This window comes from Pezoporus flaviventris, unplaced genomic scaffold (assembly GCF_033815535.1).
Source record: "Pezoporus flaviventris isolate CSIRO_AGI_PZ_B2104156 unplaced genomic scaffold, CSIRO_AGI_Pfla_v1 ptg000002l, whole genome shotgun sequence".
NCBI lineage: Eukaryota > Metazoa > Chordata > Aves > Psittaciformes > Psittacidae > Pezoporus > Pezoporus flaviventris.
Window position 1 is genome coordinate 21196691 of NW_026892550.1, and position 15720 is coordinate 21212410.

The 15720-nt window shown below is 39.9% G+C and overlaps 1 protein-coding gene across 4 annotated transcripts; it reads right to left on the reverse strand.

The window, feature by feature from the left end:
- Positions 1-2089: 2089 nt before the first annotated feature.
- Positions 2090-13151, reverse strand: LOC133278341 (toll-like receptor 6). Of its 4 annotated transcripts, XM_061470979.1 has the most exons (4): positions 6711-6951; positions 6002-6059; positions 4779-5087; positions 2090-3827 (listed from the first exon to the last, which is right to left on the reverse strand). In XM_061470979.1, exons 3-4 carry the CDS (start codon positions 5001-5003, stop codon positions 2547-2549), a joined length of 1506 nt encoding a protein of 501 aa, XP_061326963.1. In that variant the 5' UTR covers positions 5004-5087; positions 6002-6059; positions 6711-6951; the 3' UTR covers positions 2090-2546. The 4 variants fall into 4 exon arrangements, with proteins under 4 accessions (XP_061326963.1, XP_061326937.1, XP_061326954.1 ...); XM_061470953.1 differs by having other exon boundaries at positions 2090-5087; XM_061470970.1 differs by lacking the exons at positions 6002-6059; positions 6711-6951 and adding an exon at positions 12351-13151 and having other exon boundaries at positions 2090-5087.
- Between the last annotated feature and the right edge of the window lie 2569 nt (positions 13152-15720).

Sequence of the window (15720 nt, forward strand, 5' to 3'; positions counted from 1 at the left end):
AACTCTGGCCTGGCCAAACACTGACAATGTAAATGCACAGTGTGTGCTTCCAGGCCTGTGAGCTCAGCAAGAGCAGCGCTTCACACGGTTCTTACAAGTATGGACATTAGTATGACAGTGTTACAAGAGCTCAGCCAGACGCTCCTGTCCTGTAACTCGTGCAAGCTGCTTCCCAAGCAGCATCTCTGTGAACACGTTTTTTAAAGACCCTTTTAACAGCACATTGCTTCACAGAAAACAGCAAAAAAAAAGCATTTGGTATGTTCAGCCACAACAAAACTTCAACAACTTGACAACAACAACTTCTCTATCCTCTGAACAGCAACAGCTTCAGGGAAGGAGAAAAGGGAAGTTCCAACAGAGAACTCATGAGAAAAATAACAAACCAACAACAACCAACAGATTGAATCTGCTTTATCAGAGGAATTCAGAAGTGTATTTTAAGCAGCTGCAGCGTTCAGTGCAGTATGGATATAACTGAAATACTTGGCATGTGCATGAAAGAGTTGTGAAGACATAGGAAGGACAGCATATAAAGGGGTGTAACAGGGTTAATGACCTAAAACAATATAGATGACAGACCTGAGAAAATATTCCTTTCACATCTACCTACAACTTAGGTTTCAGAACAGTCTTAAAGACGAGGAATTTTTCCACAGCCCAGACCCTGTACATTATTTAGGACATAAAACCCTGTTTGCTGATGCATTACATTTACAGAGACTGGAAAGCCCGATTTGAGAAATTTTACTTCCTCTTTTCTCATCTGGTAAACAGGACAGAATGTATTCCCATTAACACATTGCAACTAAGCGTGAATGCTGAACATGTCCTTAGAGAGTAACGCTTGGGAAAGGAGGAGTCTTTCAGAAAGGAGGGGGACAGGTTTTCTGGCAGCATTCTCACTGTAAAGAGCAGAGTAGCCCTGAAGAGGTAAAGGCTACAAAACTCCTAATGCGCCTTATGAGCACTGGCCTCTGACTGAACAAACTGTTCCTTGGGTACCTGGGAGACGTACAGCACACAAGCCTTAAATTACAGACCTCACTCTGGCTGTAGCTGAAATAAAGAAGCCACCAGAGCTTACCCAGGGAACTGCCTAAGAGTAGACAGCCATGTTACAGAGACAGTGAAGAACCTGCACCCAGAGGGAAAAACCAGTAAGAAGGAAATATTGAAGCTTCAGCAGCACATTCAGGCCTCAGCCCCAGGTTTAACATTACTACATCTGTGGAAAGAGCCCTGCAGCCTGCTATAACTGGCTGGCTGGCTATGAGGTGTGCAATGCACTTTCAGCAGCACCCCATGGTGTCAGCTGGTCCTGGCCACCATGTTGGTCTGCCATGAAGCACAAGTGACTCTTAGGGTAGGATAAAGCCTTCCTGAATTGAACTCCTACAAAGCACTAGGCTTATCTGTGTCTTTGAACACCCCCGCTCACCATAAGTAACCTGCTTTTCAAGCATGCCACATCCACCAGCTCCCACTGAAGTACTGAGGACTTAGCAGCCCTTTTTAAAGTACACAAACAAAGCTTGGTCCTGGCTTTGGGAATGGGGAGATCCCAGTTATGTGTTATCACAGAGGTCAGTGGCTAACTTCCCTTCACCTGAAATTAGGACTTAATAGAGAATTTTATCCCATCTTTCCAAAGCTCTACATTGACATAAAGGCACCTGGCATCGTACTGCGATAGCCAGTTAACCTGAGCTGGTCGGTGGGTGCACATCAATGTCACAGCACCTCTGTACACAAGGAGGCTCTCCCATAGCTTCCTGTCCACTGCTTCATCTAGCTACTGTGACACACACCTGGCAGGTGCTTGATCACCCACCTTGGTCAGTGGTAAGGAACACACCTTCTTGCTCACCACATGTGCTGCTCATGGCTGTGATCAGAGGGCTTTGCATTTCCATTGAGCCATAATTACACAACTCCACATCACCAGAGAAGTGAAACCACCAAATTCAATAACAGAGAAACAATGAGAGGTTTATTAGATTGTCAAATTAAACCCAAGCACAATTATTAGACGTTGCCTATCAACAAATACCATTAGTTTAATCAGATTGATTTTAGCAGAGAAGTCACCAATGAAAACTGCTTTTTCTCACATGCATGATGACTGGAAGGGCAAAGCAAAAGAGTTCATTGAAAGTAAAAGGGGATTCATCTCCAAACATCAAGCTTCTATCTTTTAGAAAACAGGGAAAATGAGCTCCCCATATAGCTTGATATGATCATGGCAAAAAGCAGCAGTATCGTACTATAAAAATTTCAAAAATTCAGATATTATTTTGAAGACAAAGAATACTGAATTCTATGAAATCATGACTTGGTAGGTAAATCTAGGCAAGTGGGAATGATTAGTACAATGAAGAGAGAATAATGTTAAATAAGGATTAATGGCTCTGACTTTCAACCCTTAACCAGGAATAAGCAACGGCAATTGCTGTATCTATCACAATAACATTTTGCTACTAACTAGGAACACCGTAAAAGACTACAAAAAATTCATTAACAAAATTATATGCAAGACAGTCAAGTCAGTTATTCACATACTGACTTATATTACTGGTAGAAGTAACATCACTCTGCTCCTCATCTGCTTCAACAGATATTGGCAGGTTAATGTTAATAGCTGCCCTCAGGTTAGCCCAGAAAAGGGCACGCTTGCTCCTCTCCTTCGGCCACTCCAGGTAGGTTCGCTTTGCCATCAGAGCCTTTAGCTTGTGATACCTGGCAGGGATAATGTAGGGAGGGATCGGCTCCAGTAAAATGAGGATTAAACTCTCAGAATTCTCGCTGAACAACTTGTGATGGGCAAAGTACAGCTCATAGTGGCACCACTCGCTCTGCACAAAGTTGGGGGACAGCACAAAGATCGACTTGTAGCTCTTCTCAATGCAGTTAATGATGTTCTCCACAATGCTCTTGCCGGGGATGAAGTTTCTCTCGTGCTGGCACAGTTGCATGCAGCCCTCGCCCTTCTCCAGGTTCGGGATCAGCTCGTCCTTCACCCACAAAGCATCACGCTCACTGTATGAAACGAAGGCGTGAAACTGCAGAACGGTTTCCCGCTCTGCAGGGTGGTTGTGCCAAGCTCTCCGCTTCGTCTGTGTCCACTGCCATGTCATCCGCACGTACCACGGCACGTCCAGGTAGATGCACAGGAAGGCCACGACAGCCACCAGCACCAGTGTCAGCATCAGAGCTGTCACAAGGAGCAGCACCGTGTTGCAAGCCAGCTCGCTCAGGTGGAAGTCCTTCAGCTGTGTCCCTCGCAAGTCCTCTGGGTATTCACATGTGTACGCCGCAGGCCAGCCAAACAGCCTCCCCCCAGACTGCCTCTCCCCACGGATAAAGCCTCGCAGTTCACACGAGCACTTGAACGGGTTCTTTCCGGCTTGGAGCTCCCTGACCCTTGGACAGCTCTGGAAGAAGTCGGCAGACAGGGTGAGGATCGAATTCATCTCTACGTTCAGGAACTCCAGGGATGTAAAGTCGCCGCACCCTGGCAGGTCAGCCAGACGGTTCGATGCCAAATTCAGCTCTTTCAAGGCTTTCAGCTCGGCCATTCCCCTTGGGACACTGCTAATCTGATTGTTTTGGAGGTTGAGACTTTGGATGTTGACTGGCAAGCACTCGAACACAGCATCTGCCAACTGATTTGAGGACAGGTCCAGCTCTGTCAGAGACTCAGCCCATTGGCATTGCACATCAGCTCCCTCATGACGCAGCAAGTTGCTGCTCATGTCCAGGTATTTCAGTGATTTCATACGGCTGGTCATGAAGCTAACCTTGGGGAGGCTCTCAAATTTATTCCTCTGCAAAATAAGTAATTTCAAATCTGTCAGAGTGCCACAATTCTGGAACAGCTCATCCGTCAGGGCATTGCGAGAAAAATTTAAATACTGAAATGAGCTTGTTCTATTGGGGCAAAGCATGTGTGGCATATATGCGTCATATATTGTCAAACTGGCAATATTCATCTCTGAAAACTCTCTGTATAGTACCTCCTGGTTGAAATAATAAACCTTATTACGAACATGCTCCAAAGTTAGTACTTTCATGGAGCCACGCAAAGAGATTAATTGCTCCATAGAGCTTAATAAGGGTAGAAAGTCATATTCAGTCAGCTCCACCAGTGGTCCCCGAAAAGTCAAATTTCTCACAGTCAAATGCTCCACAGGTGAATACCAAATAAACAGGAAAATCTGCAAAATTATAGCCCACTGTAAATCCACAGTGTCAAGCATGAGAGCTGTTGTCTTGATTTCCTTCAGAAGTGCTAAAGAAGGAGAGGGGAAATCTTTATAGCTCAAGGTATATCTTAAATTAACTATTTTTAAGTTTTCTGAAGTGCTCATTCCATCATACAATAGGGGAAAACTGAAGTTTTGGTTTGCTGCAAACACAATGTGGAGGCTCCTTGTGTTCAAGGCTGTCAGACTCTGAGGCTCATACAGGGAAAAGTCTTCTAATGTTAGAAAGACAGTGTGCAGCTGCAGATGCGTTATATACCTGAAGTCTGACCTTCGTATCATCGTGGCACTTAATCCTAGGTACTCCAAACAAACTATGTTCCCAAATTCCTGACAGATGGGCAGGGCAGTAAACTTATTGAAAGACAGATCTAAATGTTTAAGATACACAAGAGTTTGACAGTAAAGTTTCAAAATGTTATTATGAGATAAATCTAAGTATTCTAAATCTTCATTAAAAATGAAGACACTAAAGTTAAGCTCTGTAACTAGATTATAAGAAAGATTTAATACCTGAAGATCAGAAAGAGAAATAAAATCTGAGATACCAAGTCCAGAGATCCTGTTATGTGACAAATCTAATACATGAGTATGGACTGGAATGTTTTCTGGAACATTAGTTAGCAAACTGCTTGAATAATTTGCAATAAATTCATTTTCCACAGTTGGATGGATATTATTCCATAGCGTGAATGCAAAGACACAAGCAAAGACATAGGTATTTGTAAGGTGTCCCATTATGCTTTCCAGGTTTATCTGGGTTTTTTACATAGATGCATATCCTTGTTCTCTATTCAATATGTCTTGGTGATGAATCCAGCCCTGTGAAAAAAAAAACCACACTAAATTTGCTGAAATAGTTGAATCACTGAATTTTGCTTTTTATTGCTAAATTAAAATTCAATATTAAATTAGGCAAGCAATAAGATTTTCATTTTTACATATTATTAAGTTCTTAATCTTTACATCTTATTAAGTTCTTATCAATCCTCCTCATCCCCATTCTTTAATGCCAATTATTGATTATCTTAGTAGAAATTAACTCCCTTATAATGGGAGGTATACAATCAGTTGAATGTTATGTTAAGAAATAAAAATTTCTCAACAACCTTGAAAAATCTAAAACCAGTACAAACAGACATTAATGTATTTAGGAGTAAAGGAGAACACAACAAGTCTCCAATCTGTTCTTTCTGTACACCCCATATCCCCACACTTTAGGGGACCAAACTTCAAAAGCCCCATGGACCTTCACAGGAACTGGTCGAAAAGCAACCTCTTCAGTCAAAAGAGCCAAAGAATATTCCTCTTCACACCCCAAAGACCCAGGACATGACCATGCACCTCCTCAAGGTCAGCTGATCAAAGAAGCTGCTCAGCTTTGTCTTTCTTACAGCACAAAGGGGTCCATTTTTCCAGTAAGCCAACAATCTTGAGGAAGAATTATAGTGTTATCGCAAGCAAGGTTTGCATGCAAGGTTTTGGTAGCTAGAGGGGGCTACAGTGGCGGCTTCTGTGAGAAGCTGCTAGAAGCTTCCCCCCTGTCAAACAAAGCCAATGTCAGGCAGCTCTCAGACAGACCCATAATATCAAAACTGGTATCAAATCTGTACTCCAAGTCTTCTTATCCTCCAAGTCTCCTATCAAGCTAATCAGCTTTTAATTAAGGAAGAACACATGTAATTAACATCACCAAAAGCAATCAAAGAATAAATCAGTAAAGTATAAATTTCTACCTCAATAGAATCCAATTGAGAGTTCAAATTCTGTCTTCAAAAAGTGATGCTGGAATATCTGAGCACAGAATAACAGTGAAGTTGGGATGGTTGGTCAAAGTACAGTATCACACACAAGCACAAGGAAATACGACCCAGCTTCCTTCACAGAGCAGTTGACCCTGTTCTTCAGACTCCAGGCTGGTAAAGAACCTCTGGAATCAAATAAACTTTGATCTGGAACTATGTGGAGGAACTTTACCTTGGACAAAAGGGACACCAGGAACAAAGCAAGAAATGTTGTGAAGGAGATAAAAACCAGAAAGATACTCTCTCTCTGTGCTCCAGTGCCACATGTGTTTCAAGTTACCATGCATGCTATGCTATACAGTGTGGCAAGCGATCATCCACACTATATAACACTGAAGAGTGCCACTGTCAAAAAATAAAGCACATATGTCTGGCAAAGAAATATTAAGGATCAATGGTTACCCTGCCAGCACTATTTTGGGATGGTATTAAATTAGAATTGGCTGAGAATGAAAATTGTCAGGCCAACAACTTGTTCCCCTTTCTTCTTTGCTGAAATTCAACATACAGATGAGCATTTTCACTGATATTTCAAAATGCAAGAATATCCTCCAACAGTAAAGAAACACCAGCACCTGACATCTGGAGTCCAAAATACATGTAACAAAAAGATGTAAACAATGGAGCAAATATAACCCACCTTCTGTGCATGAAATTAATCTCTGAGTGAAGAACCAGCCAAAGTCCTCTGCATGCTTGTTAGCTTCCTCAAAAGAGAGTTTCAAACACACATAATCTTCCAGCTGGGGAATATCACATGAAATGCTAACTCCTTAATAATTTCTACGTCAGGGAATAGAAAGAACAGGATTTTCTCATGTAGGCTATACAATTCTAAGAATTAATGAAATTTCCCTCCCATGCAGGTATTAAGAACATAATCATAGAATCATAGAATAGTTAGGGTTGGAAAGGACCTTAAGATCATCTAGTTCCAACCCCCCTGCCGTGGGCAGGGACACCTCACACTAAACCATCTCACCCAAGGCCTCGTCCAATCTGGTCTTGAACACTGCCAGGGATGGAGCATTCACAAACTCCCTGGGCAACCCATTCCAGTGCCTCACCACCCTAACAGGAAAGAATTTCCTCCTTATATCCAACCTATTCTTCCCCTATTTAAGTTTTAACCCGTTACCCCTTGTCCTATCACTACAGTCTCTAATGAAGAGTCCCTCTCCAGCATCCCTATAGGCCCCCTTCAGATACTGGAAGGCTGCTAGGAAACTTTTAACAGTCCAGACTCTAAATACATTTACTTCTGTAATATTTACACAACTGTAAGTTTAGGATGAAATAAACCTACCTGCAGCACAGAACATTCACCAAAGCAAGACTGTTTGAATAATTCTGCATTTCTAATTTCATTTCTGCTTCTGACAGTTAGGCAGATATTCTAGAAATTCATCAACTGTATCTCCTCTTTTGCACACACAGAAAAGAGGAAGCAGAACTCACTGCTCTACGCTGCCAAGTTATTTTCCTCAGCTAAACACACTAATTAATGTAGCACACTAAAGGATGGCAAAAGCTTAGATCACAAAAGCTAGTAACGGGCAAAACAGCACAGTTCAGAACCTTTACAGGTCTGCCACCTTTACACTAGAAATGTCTTGGATGGTTATCAGGGATACCTCACATTGTAGCTTCCTTCAAAAATCACAGAAAATTAACTATAGAGAATATTCTCTACGATATGAAAGCTGCAAGGAAGCCATGAAGAACAGAGCAATACAGGATAATCTGGGCATGGAGGAATCCAGTAAAGTAGCCATTCAATTAGTGTTTTGAACAGTGGCATGAGCCTAGGGAGCAAATCAACAGAGCAGAGAGTGAGTGCATTTCAAATGCAGGTATAAATAACCAAAACCAACACCTGACTCCCGTAAGTACCCAAGCTAATACAGCATGCTTCAGAAGGATTAGTTAGCAAGGAAGAAAGAAGCAGAGATGAGAAAATGAAGATTACATAAATCTGAATGAATTTTAAGATTAAATTCATGAAGTATGTAATGAATTCTTCAGGTCTGAGCAAGCTGGGGGAAAGCAGGGGAGCACCTGGGCCCATCTGGACTCAGACTAGCGCTTACTCCACCCTGTAAAACAGTGCCTTGCAGAAGAGTTGAAGGCAAGAAGGGATTCAGCTAAAGAAGCTGAGAAGTATGAAAATTCATTCTAGATTGCAGTGTCATCTATATTTCAAGCTTACATTAGATTCCTTTGAAACATTTTTTTATTATGTTTTCAATTTTGTCAAGAGGAATTTAACCCTCTGCTTTGCTGAAAGATTTCCATTTTTCATTTTGAGACTGATGACTAAGATAGTCTGAACTGAAACAGAACTGAAACCATTCAGCTTTCCTCAGTGCAGTGAATCAGAGCAAAACATTACAGAAAACTCTGAGACATCTGTGACCCAAGACAAGGCCAGTGATCGTGAATGTTTCTCAAGAAGCAGCAAAAGTCTGCTTGTCAGCTGATACCATCTTGTCTTCAAGCTAAAGGAAAAGTTCCCACTGCTGGGAACTTCTGTAATCCATGAAAAAAACTTTGCCACATGGACAAAATCAAATACAAATCAGCTTTCACCAGAACTGCCTCCAGTGCACACACTCCTGTAAAACACAGAAGTATCTACACCTTTAATCATAGTACAGTTAATTTCTTTATCACCCTTCTTTATGAGACTTCAAAATACATTCAAATAAACAGCTTGACATAACAAAAAATTTGCAACTGGGTAAAATAAAACTCCTGAATACCTCTGTTAAATCATTAGGAACACTGCATAATGTTATTTTTACGAATCAATTCAGCAAAGCTGTTTGGGGTTGCTTGCAGTTTACTGATTAAGTCATTTTGTATGATAGGCAAAACCTAAAAAGTGGTATATTTCTGTTTGTACACCCTGAAATGTACCAGCTAAGTATCATCCTTCCCATAGTTGGCATACATATGTTTGTGCAGAGACCTTGTTCCATTTCTGAAGTTTATACTGCTTGAGGGTTTGCAGCTGATTCTGTCAGTGAGCACCTATCTTCACAAACAGCCTTTCCTCAGGCTACATTTCATATTTCAGGCTGTATGTTGGGATTACCCACCCAGATAGAAACTGCAGCTACATTTGGCTGGGTATCAGAAGCTATTCAGAACCATGACTATGCTCAAAGGTGTAAAGAATCTCTCCAACTGGAACTGCAGAAGAGAACTTACATGTACAAAACACTGAGTTAAAACATAGCCAGAGCACTCATGAAAAGTTAATAAAATTATTAAATGTTGCAAAACCAGTGTTTGGTCATATCAAGGACCTTATCTTCAACTGCAACTCTCACTATCACAACTTCACCCTGTGTGTCAAGGGCTAAATGCCACCACAAGTCAAAGTGAGCAGAAACTGTACCACATTTATGCCCAAGCCTATTTAGCTTGAGTGTAAATAGACACAAGGAACAAAGCTGTGGAAATCAGACTGGTAATATGGAGCGACCATGCAGAATACAGAACTTTCTTGCTTACTGGCTTATCGATACTGCTTCCTCTTTACCAAACAGTGACTACAAATGAGTATTAGAATCAAACTCAGTAAATGTTTCTGAAAGAAACAATCAGACAAACTGAAGCCCTGAGTGAAAACACAGGTTTCACAGAGATTTTGAATCTTCCCCTCAACAGAACGCCTTCACCTCCCAGAGAGTGCCTTTCTTTCCCCTCATGCACCTTTCCCTGCTCCAACCTTCTGTAAATAACTTCAGTGCCAATGCTTTGTAACATTTCTAAAGCTAAAAGAGCCAAGTTCTAAGCAGGGCAAGCCACAGTGTGTTTCCTTTTTACTACACCCTACTTAAATATACATAAAAGCATTTACTTTCACTTAATTCTTCACATTTTCTAGGTTTTGGAGGGTATTTAACCCCTATGTTATCAGTCTTAGATTTACCATGCATGTAAAAATAGCATTCCTGCTAGTCAAATGCCAAGAATCTGCTCCGATATGGAGCAATTACTGCTTTTAACAGAATTACTGCTGTGATTCAATGTATTATGAAGACTTCTCACAACTGTGTAATACAGTTTGATCAGAAAGTACAGTATTTGAGGTCAGTACGGTTATCCTCAGATTCTCTATTGAAGGATATGAACTAGACTCAGAGATATTTTTTTAAATGGACTTGTGACTATAAAACCTGGACTGAAACATAAGATGGGATTTCAAGAGGATGAATCAAAATCTGCATATCTTTAAGCACCTGAGATTAGTCATTAGTGCTTATTGTAACTAGGCAGACTGGGGCAGGGTTAGGAGGTTCTATATTTATGCTATGGGAAATTTCACAAATCACTTCTTGTCTAGGCTTGAGCACCTCATGAATTTAGAATCTGAAAGTGGGGTGTCCCCATGTCCGATTTGTTAGGTGTACAAACAGGACACCAAACACACACTGAAAATACTTGCATGCTACACAAAAAAATACCAGTCGTAGAATCTGGGCACAGAAAAACTTGCCCTGATCTAAGGAAGCTGACCTCAAATGTCTCTGGTGGGAAAGAGAGGCTTATCTAAACACAATTTAAGAAAAATGGCCTTGCTTTGATTTTCCCTAATGGAGGACACTTTGCTTTTCTGAATGTAGGATTTTGGGCTAGCCAGCCTCCCCCTTTGTTTAAGTCAGCCATTGTGAATACTGCCTTAAATCTCCTTTTAGATATTGCCATAAATCCAGTAGACCGCTCTTCTGAAAGAGGAATTGGTAAGAACTTAAATGGGTAAATCTTGATTTAAAGTTTTCTTCCAGATTTCAGAAAACTTTTTGTATCCTCAGAACATTCTTCCCTCTTCCTCCCTTTACCTGTAAATTGTAGCTGTTGCCTGAAGCTTTCCATAGTGTTTATTCATGACTGCACTGGCTTTCAACTTTCCCTTGATATTGAAATGGATAAATTCTGAGTTGATATTTCTGTTGACTCTACAATGATTTCTATTGGCTCTACAAAGAGACAGTTAATAGCTGTCACTTGTTGGACTAAGGCTACAACCTCGAGGACTACATCCTCTGTATCATTAACCATTCCACAAGCTTTCTTAGAATTATATTCTCCCTGATACAACACAACCTATATTATGAAATCTTAACAGTACAACAAAAAACACTCCACTGAGTTCTTCTTTTGTCAAGAATGCATGAAACTAGGCTTGGAAATCACTTGGAAATGGTGCAGCAATATGGCAAAACCTTTCCACCCTTTTTCCAGATTTTCATTTGTAAAGATTATCCCCTGGTTTACCATCATAGCACTCAAAAGACATTTAGGCATGTACAGAGAACAAAAGATAATTAGCATCCTCTATCCTGTTCTTCTTACTACTAATGTGTATGTAATTGAACAAAATATGTAGCTTCAAAAGAAATCGGAAAAAAGAAAACAAAAAATCTACCTTCCAATCATTGTTTCTTCTTAGAAGAAAATTACAGCAATATCCAGGGACTAGATGGAAGAAGGATATGATTCTTCCAAATGTGCTTAATTTTCTTTCTCCTGGCATTCAATCAAATTATTTACGAGTACCTTCAACCTTTATTTAGATTATCCTATGAAATAACAAAATTAGCAACTGTTACAACACATGACCCCTGACTTGGGGTCTAACACTGGAGAAATCATCCTTTATAGTGATACCCCTTTTAATTCAGAAGTATTGCCAAGTCTCCAAACTTGACAAAAAGCAAGAGCATTATCAAAATATAGGCAAAGCAAGATCATAACAAGAAGTTGTCCTATTGTATAAAGAGCAAGAAAATATATCAAAATTTAGGTTTTAAAAGCTTTTCCAGTATAAACTCAAATTAAACTGACTAAACTTCCACTTAAGAACTGTACAGAATATATTGAGGGTCCAATATTAAGGTATTCACAAGTTATCGGTATAATACAAACCCCAAATGCTAAAAATACGTCTTCCACATAAATGAAACATATCATCGAGTTAGACCCATTCCTGAACTGTAAAAATTCTATTTCCATTAAATTACCCTGACTCCCTTAACTGTGGATGCAGTGCTAATACAAAGAGCTGCTATTTGGCCAGCTTCTTTGGATAAATTTACTGAACATAAGCAACTTTACTCTCACTTCTTACCCACATATTTGCAAGTATATCATACATTGCCTAATAACCCTCTATGGAAAACATGGCTCATTTACAAATAAGATGCAGAATATAAATCAGTCTTAGCTAACTAGCAACTGATTATAATCAGCAAAATGAAGAGCTTCTCACCAGAAATCCCCGCTTTCAAAAAAGCTGAAAATGCACTCGGGAAAAGACAAAACCAAAACTTCCTGTAACTATATCCTACTGTGTGACAATACCTAGAAACGCCCAAACTTTTTATATAAATATTTGCGCCGTCTACTGACAGCTGATGAAATAGCACTTGCTTTCCTCCAGATGTATTTTCCACATATAACATTACTGTAATTTCCCTGTTATTTAATTATTATTGAATGATGTGTTTTCGTGCTTTGCAATAGAATAAGCAGAGTAAAAAAGAAAAATAATTTTTTTATCAACTTTCTGTCTTCATCAAATTCATATGAAAGTAAGTACTTCTTTTGAGCAAGTTTTACACTGGAATTGATACATTTTCCTCTCTGAAATTAATAACGATCTAAGTCTATATGCATTATTCTGATTATTTTTTCTCATTTAGCTATACCAAGTTAGTTGTCAAGTAGTTATCAAGGCTGGTTTATAAACGTACTGTTTATCTTATTTTAATTTCCATTTAATTGCAAAAGAAAAATACTATCACTGTCCTGCTCCAGCAGTGTTGTGATTGGGTAAAATAATGGACACAGAAACAATGGGTGGGGTCCTCTTTTTCTTTTTTTCATTAAAACAGAGCAGCAACTTCAGAACTGAATGCCCAAACACTTGAGTTAGTGTCCTGGCAAAGACATAAACCAGTATCTCTCTGTTTCTGTATAATATCAGTCAGAAATTCCATCTTAGCTGAAATCTAAATAGAGAACTGCCACACTACAACCTACCTTTCTGGGTTTGCATACCATAACCTGTTCATTGTTTAAGATTTGAATGTCTAAGGAAGCAACAGAAATAGTCTTAAAATTACTTTTTCACTACCTTTCTGGGTTTGCATACCATAACCTGTTCATTGTTTAAGGTTTGAATGTCTAAGGAAGCAACAGAAATAGTCTTAAAATTACTTTTTCACTTTAAAGCTTATTCTGTATATCATATTTCATTTCTCAGATTCAAGGGAAAAGAGGTTATCCAAAAATCAGAAGGGAAAGATGGGATGCGTAGTAAGCAACAGAATACAGAATCATAGAATAGAATCACAGAATAGTTAGAGTTGGAAAGGACCTTAAGATCATCTAGTTCCAAACCCCCTGCCATGGGCAGGGACACCTCACACTAAACAATGTCACCCAAGGCTTCATCCAACCCGGTCTTGAACACCACCAGGGATGGAGCATTCACAACTTCCCTGGGCAACCCATTCCAGTGCCTCACCACCCAGACAGGAAAGAACTTCTTCCTTATATCCAATCTAAACTTCCCCTGTTTAAGTCTGAACCCATTACCCCTTGTCCTGTCACTACAGTCCCTAATGAAGAGTCCATCCCCAGCATCCCTATAGGCCCCCTTCAGATACTGGAAGGCTGCTATGAGGTCTCCATGCAGCCTTCTCTTCTCCAGGCTGAGCAGCCCCAACTTTCTCAGCCTGTTTTCATACAGGAGGTGCTCCAGGACAACTGATACGGACAACTGACACTCTCTGCTGTTATGCCAATGAGCCTTTTAGTGGTACTCCATGATTCTATGATTCTTTCTCCATTTCTGTCTACAGAGAAGTGTATTCACAGCTGGTTTCCAAATGACAACTTAGAATGTTGGTGTATACAAACCTCACCATTGTCTGCTCTTAGCTATAAAGATTTTGCTATCCATCCCTAAGATGAGATAAAATCGAAAGATAAAAGCTTTCTTCCTCCCAACATTGATTCCTGTTTTGGAATGCAACAGTCTAACTGCCTGAATATAACCTACCTATACTCTAATGAACACAGAACCAGGCATACATTTTCTTAACATTCAGTAACCGCAGTAAATTAGAGACTCTTATTCAAGAGGATCTCTTCAATTAAGTGGCAGTACGAGCTGGTCACTGGCATAAAGTTCTCCAGGTCTGCCTATATGCGATAGAGAAACATATGTTAAAAAGCAAAATAAGCATATTACCATTAATTGCACTTAGATTTTAGCAGTGCAATCACTGGAAGAAAATGTAATATATTCCTCACATGTTTATGCATACTTCATTTTGTTAAAAGTAGCCAAATATAGTTGTTTCCTTCCATGTTTCCTTTATCTATTTATTTAAAGGCAAGTATCTTTTCTGAAACCCATTAGGCTGATGATGACACAGTAAATAACAAACTTCAGGGAAATCTGAGATGTGTCAAAGCGTTCAATCCCTATTGCTCATTTATTTCAAAACCACTTGCAATACTATCATAGTGAGCAAATACAAGCAAAATTAGTTACTGAAAAGTGAAAGAAAATTAGAAAATAAAAGTGCTAAATTCAAGAAAGCAATTTAGAGACTTAGGAAACAAATACATCCTTCTGCCCCAACAGACTACATATTTACACACTTAACAATGTTAATTTCACTATGAAGAAATAACTTTAGATTACAATAGTGATTAATACTGTCTTGCAGGTCTAAAACATGCATGGCCTTGAACAGAATCTGCAAAACTGGCAGTATATGACCTAACTTACAGTAAAAATTACTGTTCATCATGGGTAAAAACAATCTCCAGCTATTGAGCTTTATCTATCGTGATTCCTACTCAGACACTAACTACCCTTACTCTTCCAGAAGCTCCACTAAAAAGCAGAGGGAAATCCTCAGGGCCACTCTAGATTGCATTTTCAGTAAACACATCTAAACATTAATAAATTAACCTAGAACCACCAGCATTCCCAGATACTTAAATTCTTATTGAAACACTTTCCAAATAAACTTATTACTTAGTGATACAAACACCATACTACCACATACCTTCATGGGAAACTTCAGAGAGTTGCCTGATAAGTGTGTAAGTCACGTAGCATGATCCGTATTTGTGAAGCTCGCTTCTGACAACTGGGTCTTTATTTTGTGCCCTCCCATTTCAGCTCTCCTCAAGGATTCACAACATGTATTATTTTGCTTCCTGTAGGAACAGTATTTCTTCAGCCAAGGAAGACGAGTGACAGAAAGGATGCTATGATGAATGGTGGAACTGCCTTTGTCACAAAGGGCATGCTTTGCCTTGAAATGCAGCAAAAGGAGTAACGGGTATGGGTAATTCGAGGCAAGAAGCACAGGTTGTTGGGCAAGAGCCTGCAATCCTTGTTTAACCACGTCTTTCTCGCATGGCTGTGGGCACCCAGTGCTAACACTAACTTACTGGCAACATGCGTACACACCTCCCGCTTTCTTTCAGCCGCAATTCCTGTGAACACAGATATAACGAAGGTGCAAAGTGGCATTTTAAAAGCTAAACCTCAGTTGTTTAACTCAACCCCGCGCTTCAGTAGGTGGTTAACTGCCGCTCGCTTCGAGGAAGTA

What these genes read in the sequence shown, in the direction of transcription:
- LOC133278341 (XM_061470970.1), bottom strand. Translation starts at nt 5,003, where the DNA reads ATGGGACACCTTACAAATACCTATGTCTTTGCTTGTGTCTTTGCATTC.